The sequence below is a fragment of the Zootoca vivipara genome, chromosome 16 (genome assembly GCF_963506605.1).
Source record: "Zootoca vivipara chromosome 16, rZooViv1.1, whole genome shotgun sequence".
Lineage (NCBI taxonomy): Eukaryota > Metazoa > Chordata > Lepidosauria > Squamata > Lacertidae > Zootoca > Zootoca vivipara.
Window position 1 is genome coordinate 17,507,651 of NC_083291.1, and position 20,765 is coordinate 17,528,415.

Sequence of the window (20,765 nt, forward strand, 5' to 3'; positions counted from 1 at the left end):
TGTGGGCGGCTGTTTCAGATTACGGCAATGGTTGTGATTCATGCTTCATTCAGAGGCCACAAGGGAACTTGGAACAGCTCTGAAAGCCCTTGTGTTGTCTGCATGTTTTCTAAATAATTTGGGTGACATTTTAGTGTTCCCGTAGCATGAAAGAAACACTGAACAATACCAGCTGGAATGAATGTTGAACGCCCAACACATGCAGATGGTCACTGCTTCAATCTGCAGGCATATCCAGGTAGAGCTAGGGGGTCAAGAAGGCAACAGGGCAGGCAGCTAGCTCTGAAGTTCCTAGGTATCATCTATATCGTAACTCACATGCTATAGTATACATAGGCGTCTTTGTCCTTGTAGCTGAGCAAATGGAAAAAATATGTGCCAAAATCCAGTCTGTTAACTCATGCTGTATAACCTGAATCAAGCCATTAAATATGGTGTTCTTTCTTCTTTCTTTCTTTCTTTCTTTCTTTCTTTCTTTCTTTCTTTCTTTCTTTCTTTCTTTCTTTCTTTCTTTCTTTCTTTTCCAAAATGAGAACACTAGACACAGGGCTTGTCTACAGTTTTGCTTGCCCCACAACCTGACCCCTGGAAAACCTGCTTTTTACCATTGAATCAGAGCAAATGTCAAATGGGTTTTCCATGGATTGACAGGAGCTCCAATTTAGTGCTAAAGAGTGGGTTTTCCCCAGAGAAAGTGGCAGGGCAAATAGAAAACCACTTGGACCCCTGCCTAGGAAGCACAGGGCAAGTGGAAAACCTCTCAAATCTGTGCTTTCCAGGCACAGGACTTTTCACAAATGTGGACAAGCCCGCACAATAACATGATGTCCCAAGGGTGAAGTAACTTTGGCTGACTGTCATATCCCGGGGGTTCCATTTCATATGTCCTTGATGGAATTGATTAACGATTAAGGTGCAAAGGCCCAATCTGAGGCACATTGCCAAAATGCATACATGCACGCACACACACACACACACACACACACACAGAGTCAAGTGTATCTTGCAAACATTTGATGTGATTAATTTATTTTTTATATCCCACAGTAATTGCGGCAGTGCTTTCAATGCAGTGTAAGCAGCCAGAGTTTCTTGAAACAAATGGATTTGTGCTTTCTGCATGCTTAGCTAATGCACAGGCCCATTTAATGCAATTATTTAGCGCAGTAATAATGGGAAGTGAGGTGGCCAGAGATTCTGGTTCTCATGAGGAATTTTCAGAAATGCACAAGAGAGGAGGAGGGGGGGTGCCTCCCTTCTCTTGCCAAATGGCATCCTTTTTTGAGTGTGTGGTGGCTTCACTTGTGACCCTTGAACTACGGAGATGAGAGATGCCCTTGCTGATACAAAATGCCACTCTTCTTCCTCCTTTGAGTACTAAATTCAAATGATCATGTTGATTCCTATCTGCTGTATTGCAATTAAGATTCTTCTAAAACTAAATCCCCATTTGTCATTCCAGAAAGGAATCGCCTCCAACTCCACTCTTCAGGATCTCAAGGAAACCACAGAGACTTTCATGGAGAGCCTCGGGAAGCTCCTTAGAGAGGTAGGCTGCGCCTTTTTGTCTCTCGCCTAGGATCACGGATACAGTGATGTTCCCAGTTGAGGTATCCAAATTATTCTGAATCCTGAGCAGCTCATTGAAGCCTGTGAGTGCATTCCTGGTGCCTCTGGGCAGAGGTTTCTGCTGCACTGGGCATCACCAGTGCATCAAGCCATTAACTTGGCTCTTTAACCAAAGATTGCTTCCCATGTCCAATTTGCGCCACACACGCTACATCGGCCAGGGCCAGGTGCAGGCTGCCCTTCCTTGTGGTGGAGGGAGCCCAGGAAGAGCCATTAGAAGAAGAAGCAATTTAACTCCCCCCACCCTGTTGTGGCCACATGGAAGCATTCTGATATGCATGCATTTTGGGCACAGAAACACTGGAAGTTCAGTTTAACTCACACACAGCAGCTTAAAGTGGTTTTGATGCATCCTAGGTATGCATGTTTGCCACCTTGTCCACATTGCATTGCCCTCATCTAAGTGGCATGCCACATGCGAGTGGCGCTGTGGTCTAAACCACGGACCCTCTTGGGCTTTCCGATCGAAAGGTTGGCAGTTCGAATCCTCGCGACAGAGTGTGGTCCTGTTGCTCTGTCCCAGCTCCTGCCAACCTAGCAGTTCGAAAGCACACCAGTGCGAGTAGATAAATAGGTACCGCTGTGGTGGGAAGGTAAACGGTGTTTCCGTGCACTCTGGTTTCCATCACAGTGTTCCGTTGCTCCAGAAGCAGTTTAGTCATGCTGGCCACATGACCCGGAAAGCTGTCTGTGGACAAACGTCGGCTCCCTCGGTCTGAAAGCGAGACGAGCGCCGCAACCCCATAGTCGCCTTTGACTGGACTTAACCGTCCAGGAGTCCTTTACCCTTTACCTCCCTCCCCCATTAATTTGGATCTTCCTGATCTGCAGATAATGTTATAAAAGGGGGGAAACGATGTAAAGTGGGCTGCTAGTGGGGCTGGTTCTGATACACACACATGCATGTTGTTGTTGTTTGTAACCAGCTGGTATATTGGAAAACTTGTAGCTTGAGAATGAAATTCAAAATTGCCTGTGCACATAGGTGAACAAGTATGTGTGCACATGCCCAAAATGGGCCTCAAGTTTCCAGAACTCTGAGAGGATGGGAAAATACTACCTGATGTGAGGAGATAACAATACACAGTGTGAATTCATCCTACCAAGCCTGTCCATTCATGTGGGCAGGAAATACTGAGGTCAATTGAATGTGCACAAAAGTGTACATGGAAGAATCAGATCTGTGCAACCCAGATGTATATTAGTATTTTTGTGTGCACCCAGCCAAAGAGACAGCAGATCTGAACTTTCTTGTCGAAATTGCTTTTGATAGTGGATGGTTTCTTTGGAAATTCAGGTTCATTGTTTTGGCTTGGGAGTTTGGAGCTAGCTTTCCAAGCCCTTTGAATAAATGAAGTCATGCTGTGTGTTCTTTCCTGGGCAAACGAGCTGCCTCTTTTCTTCCGGCTAACCTTTTTATGCAAAGTGCTTTTTGTTGTTGTTGTTGTTGTTGTTGTTGTTGTTGTTGTTGTTGTTGTTGTTGTTGTTGTTGCTTTTTGCCATTCTCAAAACATTTCCTCCTCAAGTTTGAAAGTTGTCATTTCAAACAAGTAACGAGGGGCGGAGATTCAGCTACACCTATTGTTCTTTCTCTCTTATACTGTTCGCTGGTGAAGGCTTTACTCCCTGAACTATAATAACCTCTCTGCGGAGTTGTGGTGAGGTCACTCGAGGTTGTTAAGAACTGGATATCCCACCCCCCTTTTCCCTGTTAAAGTTGCTTCGGCCACTTTATTTCCTATGAGTAGGTTGCCCTCTGTTGAGTTATAGAACCTGCTGTGTTCTTTTTGGCTGGCTAATGGAAATTAGCAGAAAAATCTGGTTGGAATCAATATAAAACTGCAGCTAGTTGTAATTATCCTAAAAGTTTGCCTATGTGTTTCTGGTTACAGCTGTTTCCTGCTACATCATTTGAGCATCGGTGATGTTTCATTCTTCCTCTTTTTCTCTCTTTTCTTTTGGTCTGGAGTTTTTTAAAAAATCAAAAATCAAAACCATGTGACATTCTCTTTGCTGATGTGGCCGGCTTGCTGAGGAATGTGACTTTTCTTTGGCAGTCATCCCAAACAGCACTCAGTACCTTTTCCTGCTGTCCTATTCAGCTTCAAAACAAAGGCAGCTTGGAAGCTTTGCATGAAAACCACTCTTAACTGCATGACCAAAATTTGCTTTTTAATGTCATGGCTTGCTAAATCCCCTCTGACAAATATGTATAGGAATAGAGACATTAAGTCCGGTATTTTTTCTCTCCCAAGGTTAGTGTTTTGTTAGTGCAGCTGCCATCTGTCTGGGGAGGGGAGGGAGGGGCAACAAAGTTTCCAGACGCCACTAATACGCATTTACTAATCTATTTAAATGTATGCAAATTTTAACCGCTGTAGTTTGAATGGTTGCAGCTTAGCTATATATAAAAAAACAAACAAACATGGACAGGTGGCAGCCATAACCAGACAAGTCCATATGAAATTGGACTGGATGTAAAACTGGGCAGCTGGGAACAGGCGGCTTGTTCCGAACATATCTCATGTGGCTTTTATTGCAGTAAAAGTTGTTCAGAAATTCCTTCTTCGGGAAACGCTGATGTTTAGAAACGGTTGCGTTTTGTGCCATTGGTGCGGCTCTTAAATCTAGCTTGCACAGCAGCCTGTGAACTGGACTTCCTCTGTTCAGAAGGCTCTGGGTGACTGTAGCAGTTGGAATGGATAGCTGCAAACGATCACAGGGAACTCCCCTTCAGCTTCCTAATATGCTGCTGCACACTGTTGTTCATATCCACTCTTTTTCTCTCCCCCCCCTCCCCCGGTAAACTGGCTCAATAAAAAAGGACAAGGGCGCCTTCGCCTTTAGTAGTTGTGCAAAAATGGGAATTTCAGCATGTGTGACTTGTTGCCATAAGAAAGATCTACCTAAGAACTAGTGTGTGAGTTTATTTCCCCCTCCCTTCTCCTGTTTTTGAACCATGCCATTATAAACCCACTACCTTGAGTGTTGTCAAGCAATGCAAGAACTTCGCACACTTTTCTCTAGAATGTTCTTGTCACGTCTTGTACAATCACTCTTATGTCAGTTCTCTTGGCTATTTCTCTTCCTTTTAAATGTAAGTGGCAGATCACGACAATTGGGATGCCAGAGCTATCAGAACGCCTGAATGTTCTTCGACTTCATGTCATGCCCATGTGATTTTTGAGCAGTGCCGTATAAGCCTAAAAGGGAAGAGGAACGAAGCAGAGTTTAGGACACGGAAAGCCTAACTATGGTGTCATAGAGCCAGTGCTATTTTTCTGGAAAAAGAGGTGCCAGAACTCATCGTGAACGCCTCCCTCTTAGAATGGCAGTGGCAATAGGAGCCTTCTTTCTCAATCTGAGCCATCTCATAGGAATGTCATGAGGATAAAATGCATTAGCCAAGAGTTTCCTGGAGGAAGAGAGTAGGATACAAATAAAACAAAGGGAGTTGTGGGTTACATTTGGCTGCTGCAATACTTAAAGATCTAATTTCACAGGATTTATTTCCCTGCCAATGGGTCAGAGTGGACCCATTAAAATTAATGGGCCTAACTTAGTCAACGGGACTACGATGATTAAAAATTAGTTGAATACTACCCAGTGGCTCCAATTATTCTTTTCCCCCTGGAAGCGTGACTGTACTCATAAAATGCTCTCCTAACATCACATGAGTTGCAAATTCCTTTCCAGATTTTTGGACATGCACGGCACAATGTAGAAGCACCTCTCTTTTTTATTGTTCAGTAGAAGTTCATCTTCTGCTGTATTGACTGTGATTCCAAAAACACCATTGCTTGCAAAAAAAAAAAGGAGCTAGTTCAGGCTCACACACCTGTTTGTTGGTGAAATCAAACTGGGATATCTCAAGTGGCCTTTAACTAAAGTTTGGTCCAAATTATAGACAGACGTACCACCAAAAAAAATAGTCCTTAGAAATTGGAGAGAAGGGCTTTTGCTCATTAGTTTGGCCTGTTGATATCCTGTCTTCATACACTCCACCTGAAAGGAAGCTGACTCTTCTTGGGTGAGAGAATGAATGGATTTTGCTCCCTAAGAAGAATACATTCCATGCCTTCCATGGAATGGCGGGGAATGCAATGGAACGCAAGCAGCTTGCACAAATAGAAACTGGTAGGCAAGCAGTTTCTGTTCCTTGGGCACAACAGGAAATCTAAGGTTTGTCCGGGATGCTTTTGAACCAATTGATCTTTGGTGTAATATTTGTTACCAGTTTTATAGGGAAATGGATCGAGCTTTGACCTGTAGGTGAACTCCTATTTCCCCCCTCCCCTTTTGAACTACAGCTCGGGAGCATGAAAAGCTGGAGTGACATGAGGCAGGAGGTGGTGTTCCTGACCAGTGTGAACAGCACAAGTTCTTCTACCGAAATTTACCAGGCGGTATCCCGAATAGTTTGTGGACATCCTGAGGGAGGGGGATTGCAGATCAAGTCTCTCAACTGGTATGAAGACAATAACTACAAAGCTTTGTTTGGAGGCAACAGCACGGACGAAGATGCTGCCAATTTCTATGACAACTACACAAGTAAGTGCCACCTGGTGCATGCTTATAAATTTTGGGAAGATCATTTGGATTACAGTCCTTTTTATTTTCAGATATTCAGGAAGCTACAGTAGGGTGATGGGTGGATAGCACTTGTCTATACCTGGTGTGCTGTCTAGGATTGAGCTGAGAATGATACTGTGCACTTAAGCTCATCTCCCATAGATTTTTCTTTTAAACTCTTTTAAAGCACCCTACTGCAATGACCTAATGAAGAAGCTGGAGTCCAGCCCGCTTTCCAGAATCATATGGAGAGCTCTGAAACCTTTGCTTATGGGGAAGGTCTTGTACACCCCTGACACGCCAGCAACGAGGGCAGTCATGTCTGAGGTAAGATCCCAATTCCACATCGTTCAAAGGAAAGGGCGGGGGGCTTGCTTTGTACTGTTGCTGTCGGGGCTCCTGCAGCAAATGCACAAGAGGGAACTAATAGTATTGAGTAGGGGGTCAAAGCGGACTTGATGCCTGCTGCATAGTTTGCACTTTGTTGCATTTTCCCAGTCTGGAGGAGGCTGTATTCTGCAGCGTGGAGCACCAAGGAGGTTTTCCTTCCAACAAGGATTCAATTCTTACTGGCAGCTTATATAGGAACTAGAGGCTGTGTCCGCTTCCTGGTTCTTCTGAATAGACACATGTGTGGCTCACCAGTTTGCTGGTTTCCCTGAAGCTCCTGCCTTGCTCTCTGTCCTTGTGACTGTTGGGGTGGGTGGATCTGTGAGATGGCCGGGAAGCCAAGCAACCATTGCAGAGACCTCTGCTCCTGCAGCTGGACTGCAGAGAGAGAGAGAGAGAGAGAGAGAGACTTCTTTTAAAAAGAAAAACAGAAAAGAAACCTCTGCCATTGTATTTGCTAACATTTTGAAGACTTTAAATCCTTCTCCCAAAACACTCAAATACCCCTTCAAATTGACTGCAAGTGGAATGGCAAATTTAGAAGATGGCATTTTTTGCTTAGCCTTAAAGAACTTCCAGTGGCAATACTGGGTTAAATCAAGCAATAACTTGGCTCAGTATAAGGTAGGGTCATGTGTTCAGCTAAACTTTTTAAGTGTATACTGTACATTATATTCTTGGGCATTTTTTCTCCCTTTTCGGGAAACGTGGTTTGCCCAGCACTTCTTGTCCATAAGAAGACATTGCCGAAGGCCTGGCTGAATCCTATGCCATTGTAATTCTGGCAGATTCTGTGCTGATATGCTGTACTGGAACATTCTGCTCACTTATGCAATTCTGTTTTAACATTCGTAAGGTCCTCACTCACATGCTACATTTGCTGACCCAGGCAGATGCTCAAGAACAGCTAGGTTTTACGTTCAAGCACTGCAGCGCTTGATGTTTTGATGTTGCAAAGCTGCATGAGCAGAAGAGTGGAGGAAGACATAATAAACTGGTTGAGTGGTGGGGCTAGGGTGGGAGAGGTGTTGCAACTGGCCCTTTGGGTTCCAATGTCCAGAATTGAAAAAAGGGTCGTTGATACTGAAAGATAAAACCAATACTGCTTCTTCTTAGGGAAGAAGTCAGGGAGAGCCACTCTTTTTAGCCTGTTCTGCAAGTTGTCACCTTAAAAAAAATAATCAAAAATTTAACACAAATAGTAAATTTATATTTTTTCTGACTTTCCACCCCATTTCCCATGGTGTTTTTATTTCTTCCCCTCTGCTGCACACTGCCTTCAAACTCTTATACCATAACATCAGTATTATTTTTCCCAAAGCAATCACTGTTAAGGTTCTCTTATTTTGGCTGTTAAGTTTGCCAATTCAGCCTAGTCCATCACCATTCTTCTTTGGTGGGAACTACTTTTTCCATTTTTGTGCATAGAGAACCCTAGCCGCTGCTGTTGCATATATAAACAACTTAATCATTTTTTGGGGGGGGGGCGAATTTCTGTCCCTGGTTTTCCCCTTTTCGATGTCACCTTTGACCCTTTCACTATCCTGGCAGGTAAACAAGACGTTCCAGGAGCTGAGTGTCTTCCGTGATCTCGGAGGGATGTGGGAGGAGATAAGACCAAAGATAAGAGTGTTCATGGAGGAAAGCCAGGAAATGGATCTAGTTCGGGTCAGTATGCCATAACTTCTCGCTCCTCAGATAACATTGGATATTTCTTGGGAGACTGGTTTACAAGAAGTGATTTAAATCTGTTTGGTATTGTGATTGGCACTTTGGCCTCGAGCGAGTTCCTGCATGTCTGTGTAGTACCTCATTTCTTCTGACAAGCTTGCTTGGGCAGGGCCTCCTTGTCTGTGCAATGTGACTCCAACCTGAGATGCAGCAGGAAGGTGCTTTCTGCTAGACAATAGCTCTCCCCTCTGTGACTTCCCCAAGGGCCAGGTAGGATGATTTGTTGTGCACAACTCAGGCAGATTCTGGCCAGCATATAAATCAGGCTGCTGTGTGTGTTCACCTGCCAAGGACATGGCCCATAATGAATGTGAAATGAGGGGCTATTCAAGTACAGGCAGGCTTCACATTCTGTTATGTTGAGTGCTGCTATAATCACATTACATGGGGCTCTGAACTAGAGGCGAATGTGATTAAATATTACCTCACCCGTTTTAACAGAGGAAACAGACGCAGGTCATACTGGCGCTATCCAGATGTGTGGAAAACAAGCATTGTATTTAAATAACTATTTGGAAGAACAATAATTCATTTCAACCTTTATAGTATTGTAATACAGTGGTACCTCTACTTACGAATAACTCTACTTACGAATGTTTCTACTTACGAATGGAACTCCGTCCGCCATCTTGGATGTGGTTTAGATAGGATTTTTTTTCTACTTACGAATTTTTAGATAGGGTTGCTTCAACTTACGATTTTTTTCTCCCAATGCATTCCTACGGGATTCGACTTACAATTTTTTTCGACTTACGAATGTGCGTTCGGAACACATTAAATTAATAAGTAGAGGTACCACTGTATTGACTTTTAAAAATTCCAATACAAAGTGTGCTATTTGCTATTGGAGAGCCAGTGTGATGTAGTTTGCATTGCTGGTGGGTTGAAATTCCTTCTCAGGCCATGAAGCTTACTTGGGAAGAGAGAGGGGGAAAAACTGTCCTGCCAGTGACCTAAAACTCAGGATGCTCCATTAATCAAAGATACTCAACCTGAAAGCCTAATAACCTGTTCAGATCCACATAGCTCTTTTGTTAAATCTGCTGCTTTCTTATGGAGCTGACTCACCCACAACTTCTAGGAGAAAACAGAGAAACTGTAGAGACCGTCACGTGTGAGGAGAACATCTCATTGCTGCCTGTGCACCTGCTGCCAGAATACAACAAGTGTCTGGCCAGCTCCCTCAGCAGATGCATTTGGCGGCAGCACATATGGTCAGTTGTGACCGTGGGAGAGATGTTCAGGTGGTAGCATTCTCTAAAGACAGACTTTTTGTTTAGAGTTCACAAGAACACAAAGTGTGTCCTGCGATGTCCCGGAGAGGATGCAAGCCGGGTTCTCTGGCAAATGACCTTTCCCTCCAGCCGGATGCTGGTCTTTGGTTTGTGGGTGTTGCAACATGTGAGTGTTGCAACATGATGTTGTGGCTTGTTTCGATGTTTTAACAGGGTGTGTGCATGTGGACTGTATCAGAGCGTTAGGGACCAGAACCTTTGGTGCTGTACAGCAGCGGAGGGCTCAAACAACTTTTCTGTCTGGATTTTCACTTTCCTGAAATATGGCAACACTAATAATCCTGGCAACCTTAATCCTGCCAGAGTTCTATGGAAGCGTTAGGACAGTCTTCATGTGCGGTTGTTGAGTTTGCTATGTTTTACTCACTTTCCATTTGCGAATTTCAAATGTTTTCCTGCATACCTTCCGTTTCACCCACATTTTCAGAAATCCCCTCTCCTCGTGTGTGTGTGTGTCCTGTTGTCCTGGCCTGCTGTTTGGAATGGGTCTTCCCCCTTCGCTGCTAAGAGGGAAGCATAATGTGTAACACAGAGCCAAAACCATCCTCATTAAGTTCTTCTCTGTGGTCGAACTATAAACATACTAATATGACATAGACGACCCCAAATTTTTGTGCCACTCCCATGGCTGTCCTTCATGGAGCTTAGCATGAGCTGGATAATAGACATTTTGCTGGTTTATGATGATACCTTCCCAAATTGGCCAACGGGGGCACCTCCCACGGCATAATGGCTGGCCCTGCAAACGTGGCCAGAGTTTGGTTACCATGGCACCTCAACTTGTTAACTGAACTCTTTGACACAGTATAAATATGGAACATGCACTTTAAAAGGGGAGGGGGGAATCTGATATGCCCAGTTGCTGATTTATTCCTAACTCATTTGAATTTGAAGCATTTGAAGAGCCCTGCAAGAGGCTCCCTCTGGCTTCATGGCATCGGAGGAACCCTGTGTTATGACGTTAATATTCCATTTATGCTTCGTTGCCTCTTTGCCTGTGCTCTCTCTAGACAGTTCTGGTAGTGCTTTTAACAATCGCCAAGCAGCTGAAACAAATTTCTTCCATTGCCCCTCTCCAGTTTTCAACGGGGGCCTTGTTTGTTTGCTTTCAGCAACGGCTGTCGCTCCCCGGCTGAGATGTTGTGCAAGGCTGCCGCCTAGTGAGCCAAAAATAGAAATAGTGAAAAGGGAAGACTCAGATCTGACACTGAGCAGAACAGGACCATCATAGAATCATAGAATTGCTGAGTAGGAAGGGACCCTAAGAATCATCTAGTCCAACCCCTTGCAATGCAGGAATATGCAGCTGTCCCATGCAGGCAATGAACCTGCAACCTTGGCATTATCAGCACCATGCTCTAGCTAACTGAGCTATCATGTGAATGTTCAGCTCGCCCAGTTCAGTTTCTGCCCTATGTAGCGGTAGTATCACTATAGCCCTACTCAGGACCACTGTCACAAGGAAGCCTGGGGGGGCCTGGCCTATCAGGGGTCTTCCAGGCCCCTCGTTCAGTGATCATAGTGAGCAACTGGACAGAAATACTGCCTGCAAATTTATGCAGGCAATTTTCCACCCAATTGCTCATAACCAGGCAACTGAGAGGCTACAGGCAGTTTGGGCATGTCCAGAATAGTGGAATACACAGTTAAATAATGAGCAGCCTTTCCCACCTAATGTGAATTCTAGTGTAGGTGTTGGAAAAAGTAGCAGTAAGCCTGAGATTGAGCTGCAAGTAAGAAGACTCACAATGGCAATAGAGACTTCTTGGCTTGTCGTGGTTTACTTTGGATGAGCAGCACACTTGTGCCGGTTGCCTGATCACTTACTCCTCCCCTGGTACAGGTGTGACAAACAAATCAAGTAGTTTTGGCTTCCCATTCCATCTAAACCCAGGACTATGGTGTGTTGCTTCCTTAGTAAGTTAACCCCAAACTGATGGCTTCAGGCTGGCCATTGATTACGGTTTGTTAGGGAGCAAAAAGCCACCATCCATGGTTTGGGTGTAATGGGAAGCCAAAGCTGCTTGGTTTGTTTATCCTGCTGTTCTGTGCAAACACAGGGAATATATCTGTGAAATGCTATTTATGCTCTTTGCTCTTACTTCATGGTGAATTTCACTAAGTTTCTTCGCTATGTTGCTAACACCAGACGTTACTGAAGAACAAGTTCCTTTGGAAACACCACTTAATGGGTTCAAGCTGGACTGTAGAAGACCTGTCCCTCTTCTTGGCAAAGAACCCGGAGGATGTTCATCCGGTGAATGGCTCAACCCGCACCTGGAGGGAAGCTTTCAATGAAACTGACCATGCTGTTCTGACTATTTCCCGCTTCATGGAAGTGAGTCTCTTATTATTGAGTAGACATGTTTGCTAGTGTTTTGATCTTGTTCATTATTATTGGGGCTGTTCCTTTTCTCTCTCCAAGTTGATTCAGCAGAACAGAAACTGGTCCTAAGAGATGCACAAGGCCATTTTCAGGATTTGGGTGGGTGTGGGTGGGGGGAGAGCACTCTCAGACAAGATGCCATCAGTGGGCCTCTTTAGCTGGCCAAATGGAGTAGAGCTTAGGTGTCCCTAAGAGTTCCCTGTCTGCTAAGACCACGTCTTTTTTGGGGGGGGGGCTACATTTCGACTTGATGGTGTAAGTCAAAGTCAACTCCACCAACTTGATCTTAGTCTTAACACTATGACTGCTACACCACCCTGGCACTGTAACATTAAATCGGACAAAAATGAGGCATGCTTCTTATTTCAGTGTTTGCGCAAATATTTGCTTCTCAAACTTCAGCCCAGGTTCTGATTCATTCTGTCCATCATGGTTGCAGTGTGTCAATCTGGACAAGCTGGAAGCCATGCCTAGTGAAGTGAGGCTTATCGACAAGTCCCTGGAGCTGCTAGATCAGAGGAGGTTTTGGGCAGGCATCGTTTTCCCGGAAATCGCTCCTAGCAGCGTGAAGTTGCCACAACATGTCAAGTACAAGATAAGGATGGACATCGATAGCGTGGAGAGAACAAACAAAATTAAGGACGGGTGAGCAGTCCTCAAAGAGGCCTTGGTAGATTCGCGATTAACATGAACAGGCGTGAGATTTCTGAACCAACAATTCTTTTGCTTTGGTGTTATAGGTACTGGGATCCAGGTCCTCGAGCTGATCCTTTTGAGGACATGCGCTACGTCTGGGGAGGCTTTGCTTACTTGCAAGATGTGATAGAGCAGGCGATCATCCGTGCTGTGACCGGCTCAGAGAAGAAAACTGGAGTCTACGTTCAGCAGATGCCCTACCCCTGTTATGTGGATGATGTGTAAGTGACAGTCCGAGTGACTGGTCCCTTGGCGTGGCTGGCTCTGCTTAAGTCAGAGTGGACCTGAGTTTTAGGGTGGCAGATTTGGGAGAAATGTGAGCTGGTTCTTCACCTGACTGCAGAGGCAGTGAAAGGAAAGAACCTCCATGATGGGGCTTTGGAGCCCTCTTCTTCAAGCAGTGACATTTTCTCAAAAGATGCCACTCCCTGGGGAAGGGAAAGCTTCTCTATAAGGCCTCCATGGGCCATCTTTGAGGGAGCTTTCAAAATGGTGGCAGGTTAGTCTCCTGGAGCAGCTCATACTTCTGGGGTCCAAGATAGCACTGGAAGGGAAGGAGAGGGCAATCTAGAGTAGGCATCCCCAAACGGCAGCCCTCCAGATGTTTTGGCCTACCACTCCCATGATCCCTAGCTAACAGGACCAGTGGTTGGGGAAGATGGGAACTGTAGTCCAAAACATCTGGAGGGCCGAAGTTTGGGGGTGCCTGATCTAGATTCTGTTTCCAGCAGTGGCTGATCAGATGGCTCTGAAACCAAGCAGAAATGGTCTTCCTCTTGTTTTTCCCAGTATTCAGAACTTCGACTTTCTGTTTAGCTATTATTGATAGCCACTCATAGACAAATTCTCATTCTTTAGAAAAGCTTTGTAAGCAGGCAGCTAGCCACCATCGAATCATGAGAGGGGAATTACACACTGCATGAGGAAGTATTTCTTTTGGTCTGCCTTAAACCTGTTCCCAATTCATAATAACCCCAAGTCTTCGCCTTCCTCTGGTTTCCCCGCTGCAGATTCTTGCGTGTCATGAGCCGCTCCATGCCCCTCTTCATGACTCTGGCTTGGATCTACTCTGTGGCCGTGATCGTCAAGGGCATTGTGTATGAAAAGGAGGCCCGCCTGAAAGAGACCATGAGGATTATGGGCCTAAACAACGGCACCCTCTGGCTCAGCTGGTTCATTAGCAGCCTCATCCCCCTTCTCATGAGCGCTGGGCTCCTAACGCTGATCCTCAAGGTTAGCCTGGCTCCACGTTCTCACTCCTTTGGTTAACAGGATGTTTAATCCACAACTGTTGATCTACTGTAGTGGCTTACCATGCAATAGGAGGATGCCCCGCTGTTCAATTCTCACCTTAGCTACGGGCCTCTTCTTATGTTCTGGAGTAAGTCTCACTGGGTTCCTTGGGACTTACTCCCAGGTAAGAGGGTAGAAGAATGCACCCTGTGGTATAAAATGCTTGCCTGCACTCCCTTAAGGATGAACAAGAACGTAAAAATAATAGCAGAGCATCGTAATCAATGAACACCAGTTCTGAAACATTGGCTTTCAGTACATTTCCAAGCACAATGTTGGTGCTGATCTTTAAAGCCCTAAACGGCCTCGACCTTGTATACCTGAAAGAGCATTTCCACCCCCACCCCACCCCATCATTCAGCCCGGACACTGAGGTCCAGCTCCAAGGGCCTTCTGGTCGATTCCCTCATTGAGAGAAGTCAGGTGACAGGGGGCTTCTCAGCAGTGGAGCCCACCCTGTGGAATGCCCTCCCTTCAAATGCCAAGCAGATAAGTAACTATATAACACATCTGTCTTTAGAAGACATCTGAAGGCAGCCCTGTATCAGGAATTTTTTTGTATATGTTGGAAGCTGCCCAGAGTGGCTGGGGTTGCTGGGGCAACCCAGTCAGATGGGCAGATAATAATAATAATAATAATAATAATAATAATAATAATAATAATAATAATAAAGTCTTCAGAAAGAATATATGAGCTCAGGGGTGACCATTCTTTTTTTGCAAAATGGGATGGCTAAGCACCTTTTCACATATTCCACAGTAGCAAACGCGGGTTTGATAGTTAAGCACATTGGCCAGGGAGCTATATCCTACCCTGCCAGGAACCATAGGACTGTCTCTGTGTGTCTGACACATCCATGTGCTTACTGCAAACACATGTTTGCCCCCACTTGTTAATGTAAACCACCGCGGGTGTGTACAAATAGTAACAGTAATACTAGTACTAGTTACATGTAGGTAGCCGTGTTGGTCTGACGTAGTTGAAACAAAAAAACAAAACAAAAAATCCTTCCAGTAGCACCTTAGAGACCAACTAAGTTTGTCATTGGTATGAGCTTTCATGTGCATGCAGACTTCTTCAGATCTGAAGAAATGTGCATGCACACAAAAGCTCATACAAATGACAAACTTAGTTGGTCTCTAAGGTGCTACGGGAAGGAATTTTTTAAATTTTTATTTAAGGTGCTACTGGAAGGAATTTTTTTTTATTAGTAATACAAATAATGGTAATAAGTTGCAATAATAATAAGGCAATGATGAAATGTGAATTGTCAAATAATTTCATGGCTGTATAACTGGTCCTCTCTTTATCCAGAAAGGAAACCTGCTGCCTTACAGTGACCCCAGCGTGGTGTTTGTCTTCCTGTCTATCTTTGGCATCGTGACCATAACGCAGTGCTTCCTCATCAGCACCTTTTTCTCAAGGGCCAACTTGGCGGCAGCTTGTGCGGGGATCATCTACTTTACTCTCTACTTGCCTTGCACGTTGAATTTTGCCTGGCAGGATTACATGACCTTCTCTCTCAAAACGTTTGCGGTGAGTAAATGCAAGGGGGAGGAGGGGGTGGTGGTGAGGTAGGGTGGCCCCGCGAGTGAGGGCAGATCTTCTTTATCTGGTCTGGGCAGACCTTCTGGGACTAATTTTTTGGGGGGGTTCCTGCACATCCCCTTTCCCCATTCCTTAAATCTTTCAACTTTTAATCGAACTTTTCAAACCAGCCAAGTTAATGTGGCTTTCATCCGCACATTGCTTGGGTTTGCTGGCCTTTGAATGCAAACAGAACTATTTCGGTTTCACTACACCAGTGTAGTTGTTAGAGTGTTGAATTAGGACCTGGGAGACCAGAGTTCAAATCCCCACATGGCCATGAAACTCACTGTGCACTGTTGAGCCAGTTACCAACTCTCAGCCTAATCTACCTCCCAGGGTTGTTATGAAAATAATATGTGTGCCAGCCACACCCTTTAGCACTTTGGGGAAAGCTGGGATCAAGTCAGTTCATTGTGTTTTAGCAGGCAGCCATAATAATAATAATAATAATAATAATAATAATAATAATAATAGATTTACATTTTTGCTCCTTAACCTTTAAAAGATAGTTCATTTTCCATTTAAGTTTAATAGCACGGATTTGGACCCAGGTGGCGCTGTGGGTTAAACCACAGAGTCTAGGGCTTGCTGATCAGAAGGTCAGCGGTTCGAATCCCTGCAACGGGGTGAGCTCCCGTTGTTTGGTCCCAGCTCCTCCCACCTAGCAGTTCGAAAGCACATCAAAGTGCAAGTAGATAAATAGGGACCACTCTGGCGGGAAGGTAAACGGCATTTCCGTGCACTGCTCTGGTTTGCCAGAAACAGCTTTGTCATGCTGGCCACATGACCCGGAAGCTGTCTGCGGACAAACACCGGCTCCCTCAGCCTATAGAGCGAGATGAGCGGCGCAACCCCAGAGTCGGACACGACTGGACCTGATGGTCAGGGGCCCCTTTACCTTTTAGCACGGATTTGTAGAGCCTTAGCAATTTGTAGAGCTTTAGCAAAAAAATTAGATATTCTGAAGTATATACAGTGGTACCTCGCAAGACGAACGCCTCGCGCAATGAAAAACTCGCAAGACGAAAGCGTTTTGTGATGTTTTTGGTGACTCACAAGATGATGTTTTCTATGGCCGCACTTCGCGAGACAAATTTTTTGTGTGTGTTTTTTTTGCCACGGCAAACTGCGCTTCGCAAGATGAAATTATCACAAGACGAAGTAACTAGCGGAATGAATTAATTTCGTCTTGCGAGGCACCACTGTATGCATCTTTACATAGGACAGCAAAAAACAACTCTTTGCTAGGGGTGAGCTTCCCTTCTGTGATCTAAACAATGGGTAATTGTGATTGTTTCTAACATTATTATAAAAACGGTATTCAATGAGCACATGAGTTGTATCTTCTATTGACGCAGAGTTGCAGCCACAAACTCTGTCCTTCTCAGGAATTCCTGGGATGTGTGTGTATGTTTCCCATAGTGGTACTGGAAACTCTTCCCCACAACTTCTTCCAAATCTGCTCCAGGAATATTTGGTTTCGAGATTACATGAGCAGGGCCCAGTGGTATAGTTCCTCACCACCTGATTGCCAGCCTCTGTACTAAACAGATGATAACTGCATCCTTTGCCCCATCCTTGTGAAAGTAGATCATGTACCCATTTGGTCACAGCTGAGTCAGCTTTCGCTTTTGTTCCCTGTTGTCATTATGGCAAGGTTAATCTTTCCTTGCACTGAAAACGTGAGTGAGTGAGTGAGTGAGTGATTGCATCCAGGATGTTAACTGGTGTTTCTCCTCTGCAGAGCCTGCTTTCCCCGGTAGCCTTTGGGTTTGGCAGTGAGTACCTTTCCCTGTTTGAAGAGCAGGGTGTTGGGTTGCAATGGGACAACGTCTTCATGAGCCCCTTGGAAGGAGACAGCTACAACCTGACAACTTCTGTGTGCATGATGCTGTTCGATAGTCTGCTATATGGGATTCTGACTTGGTACATCGAGGCTGTCTTTCCAGGTGAGGAATAGCACATCAAATCTCTCTCCGTCTTAGCTCATTACTTCCCATTACCCCACTTCCCTCCCTTTGGAAGTCAGGGGTGCTGCTGTTTCCATATTATTATCCAGCCATGGGAGATCCCAGAAACAGCAGTCTCACAGGAGGAGGAGCGGTGACAGATTCTTGCAGATCCATCAAAGATAGCAGGTGCGAGAGCCTTGACTGTGCTCTGAAGGAATTGTTTGATTTGCTTATGCATGCTACAACGACGGCAAGAATAATCCTTGTGCAAAAAATGGGAAGAAGAAGTCCCACTGAAAGAAGATTGGCTTATGAAGATGGTGGAATATGTTCAGATGGCTAGACCAGCTGTTAGAATTAAAGGAGGGGGATTTTTTTGGGGGGGAGAGTGGAAATAATTTGTGGAATATTTGGAAGAAAAAGGACCATGGTTATGTTAAAACATATTCAGGATAGCAACAGATGAGAACTGGTAGTTTAATAAGTCAGAATTGATGTATATCAGGCATGTCCAACAGGTAGATTGTGATCTACCGGTAGCTCACTGGGACGTCTGTGGTAGGTCACTGGTAGATCAGTGGCTCCCCCCAAAGAAGCTGAACAACTTTGGCTCCCCTAAAAAAAACTCAACATTTTGGCCCTTTACCCCCCCCCCCCAAATGGGTCTTCCCTCCTTCCTAAAAGAAGCTCAACAACTTTGACCTGAACCCCCCAAAAGGGGGTAGATTACTGCCAGTGTCTTGGGAGTTGGCCACCCCTGATGTGTATAATGGGTAAAATATAAGTAACATAGTAGCTTTAGAACACTGCGGAAGGGTGGATGGGAAGTCGGCGGACATGAGAGATTTGTTGTTTAAAAGAACTTGTAAAATCTTTAAATGGTAATACAAAGGTTATGCATTCGACAGGGCTGACTGTGCTGTTGGGCAAAGTGAGCTGGTCACCTAAGGCAGCAGAGGTTATAGGGGAGGACAAAGCTGCATGTGGCTTGCCCTGTATCTCCTCATCCTGCAATGAAGGATGCTGTTCAGGTGCCAGCGTTTTAGTAGGTTTCCAGTGCTAACCCAACCTGCCTTTGTGCATGGAATGGGACAGTGGTGTTGTCTTGTCCTTCACCTGAGGCAGTGAAATGCCTTTGGTCCTCTTACATCACTGTTATGAGGCTGCTTCCTCCAAAGATCGAGGGCAGAGTGTTTCCAGCAGCCGTTCGCAATCCCTCCTTTCCCCAGGCCTGTGGTTAGTCCAAGCACATTCACTTCCTTGGCTGGATTGTTTCAGGCGGGTTGAAGCTACTCCATACGAACTACCTTTAGCCACCTAAAGGTGTGGGAAGAGTGTTTGGTAAAGTGACTAGATAATATGGACAGATCGGGCTCCAATCTTTATAAAATTCAGTACTTGGAGAATCATATTATCTTCTGCACATCTGAATGATTTCCCCCCAAGTCTCACCCAGGTCATTTTGTCCCTTTTTGTTTAGGTCAATACGGCATCCCCAGACCCTGGTACTTTCCCTTTACAAAGTCCTACTGGTGTGGTGAGGAATCTGGAGAGCAACAGACCCCTTCTCTTGTGAAAAATTCATCTGAAAGTAAGCAACTGGTGTTCTCCTACATTTTATTCTGTGGCAAACCAGGCTTCTCTGATGGAATCCTTTCCAATGGATAAGGCTCCCTGCTGTTCTCAGTTTGATTTCTTAAGACCTGCACCCCCTTGGATTCGGGAAACCCTTTTTTTTTGTCACACCCCAGTTCTCCCTCTGCCCCCTGCTGTCCAACCCAATACTGAAGTAGCTTGCAGGTATTATAAACATGCTGTGCCTCCCTAAGTAGATTTACTTTCCTATTGCAACAGTCTGCATGGAAGAAGACCCACGTCATCTTCACCTTGGGGTATCAATTCAAAGCCTGGTGAAGGTTTACCGTGATGGCAAGAAACTGGCTGTCGACGGCCTTACTCTGAATTTCTACGAAGGGCAGATTACCTCCTTCCTGGGACACAACGGAGCTGGGAAAACTACCACAATGTAAGAGGGCAAAATTGGTACGGTGGGAAAACACCTTCCAAAGTCACGCTTCACTTTGCTTGTTTGCACTCAACTTCCCTTTTGTTATATTTAGGTCCATCCTGACTGGGTTATTCCCCCCAACTTCAGGCACAGCCTTCATCCTTGGCAAAGACATCCGTTCTGAGCTCAGCACCATCCGGAAGAATCTGGGTGTCTGCCCCCAGCACAATGTCCTGTTTGATGAGTGAGTCACGCTATGAATCACCATTCCCTTGGAACTTTTAATTTGTTTCTTAACTAGCAAAATTCCCAAGATTGTGATGCCGGGGGGGGGGTGGGTTTAGAAAGAGATAATCAGTAAAGACAATATCAGTTATCCAACCTGGAATAAGGCAGTTTCCTATGATGCCTAATTTGGGATCCTGCCTCTGAATACAATCATACCTCAGAAGTCGAACGGAATCCGTTCTGGAAATCCGTTCGACTTCCAAAACGTTTGGAAACCAAAGCGTGGCTTCTGATTGGCTGCAGGAAGCTCCTGCAGTCAATCAGAAGCCCCGTCGGACATTCGGGTTCCAAAGAACTTTCACATACCGGAACACTCGCTTCCGGGTTTGCAGCATTTGGGAGCCAAAACATCCAAGTACCAAGGCGTTTGGGATCCAAGGTATGACTGTATGTATTTTTCTTATCACGTTAGCACAGGCATCCCCAAACTGCGGCCCTCCAGATGTTTTGGCCTACAACTCCCATGATCCCTAGCTAACAGAACCAGTGGTCAGGGAAGATGGGAATTGTAGTCCCAAACATCTGGAGGGCCGAAGTTTGGGGATGCCTGCATTAGCACTTTAAAACTGGATGACAAGGAACAGACAATATGTGTGTTTTTTCTTACCAAAATGTGGCCGTTCTCCCCCCACACCTAGGTTGACAGTGGAGGAACACATCTGGTTTTATGCGCGCCTGAAGGGACTGTCGGAAAAGCTGGTGAAAAAGGAAATGAAGCAGATGGCCATAGATGTTGGTTTGCCTCATAAACTCAAATCGAAGACAAGCAAACTCTCTGGTAAGTTTCATTTATTCAGTCGAATGCAACTATTGTTTGCCTTGCCCTGTATACCCATGCGTGAAAAAAAATAACAAGAGCTCTTCTGGATCAGGCTGAGACGCATCTAATTTGTTCGTTGGCTTCCAATAATTGGCAGCCAAATCCCTGTGGATG

At 45.1% G+C, this 20,765-nt stretch overlaps 1 protein-coding gene across 4 annotated transcripts in view; it reads left to right on the forward strand.

Annotated features, from left to right (window-relative positions):
* The window catches only part of ABCA1 (ATP binding cassette subfamily A member 1), a 107,973-nt gene that overhangs the window by 53,991 nt on the left and 33,217 nt on the right, over window positions 1-20,765 (forward strand). For all 4 annotated transcript variants that reach the window (XM_035097202.2, XM_060268672.1, XM_035097200.2 and 1 more), the window contains 14 exons: window positions 1,463-1,549; window positions 5,940-6,180; window positions 6,389-6,528; window positions 8,143-8,259; window positions 11,767-11,955; window positions 12,443-12,648; window positions 12,744-12,920; window positions 13,710-13,932; window positions 15,308-15,529; window positions 17,328-17,532; window positions 19,016-19,126; window positions 19,390-19,561; window positions 19,656-19,787; window positions 20,470-20,609. In XM_035097202.2, coding sequence (XP_034953093.1) covers window positions 1,463-1,549; window positions 5,940-6,180; window positions 6,389-6,528; window positions 8,143-8,259; window positions 11,767-11,955; window positions 12,443-12,648; window positions 12,744-12,920; window positions 13,710-13,932; window positions 15,308-15,529; window positions 17,328-17,532; window positions 19,016-19,126; window positions 19,390-19,561; window positions 19,656-19,787; window positions 20,470-20,609 — 2,362 coding nt within the window. The remainder of the gene's footprint in view (window positions 1-1,462; window positions 1,550-5,939; window positions 6,181-6,388; window positions 6,529-8,142; window positions 8,260-11,766; window positions 11,956-12,442; window positions 12,649-12,743; window positions 12,921-13,709; window positions 13,933-15,307; window positions 15,530-17,327; window positions 17,533-19,015; window positions 19,127-19,389; window positions 19,562-19,655; window positions 19,788-20,469; window positions 20,610-20,765) is intronic.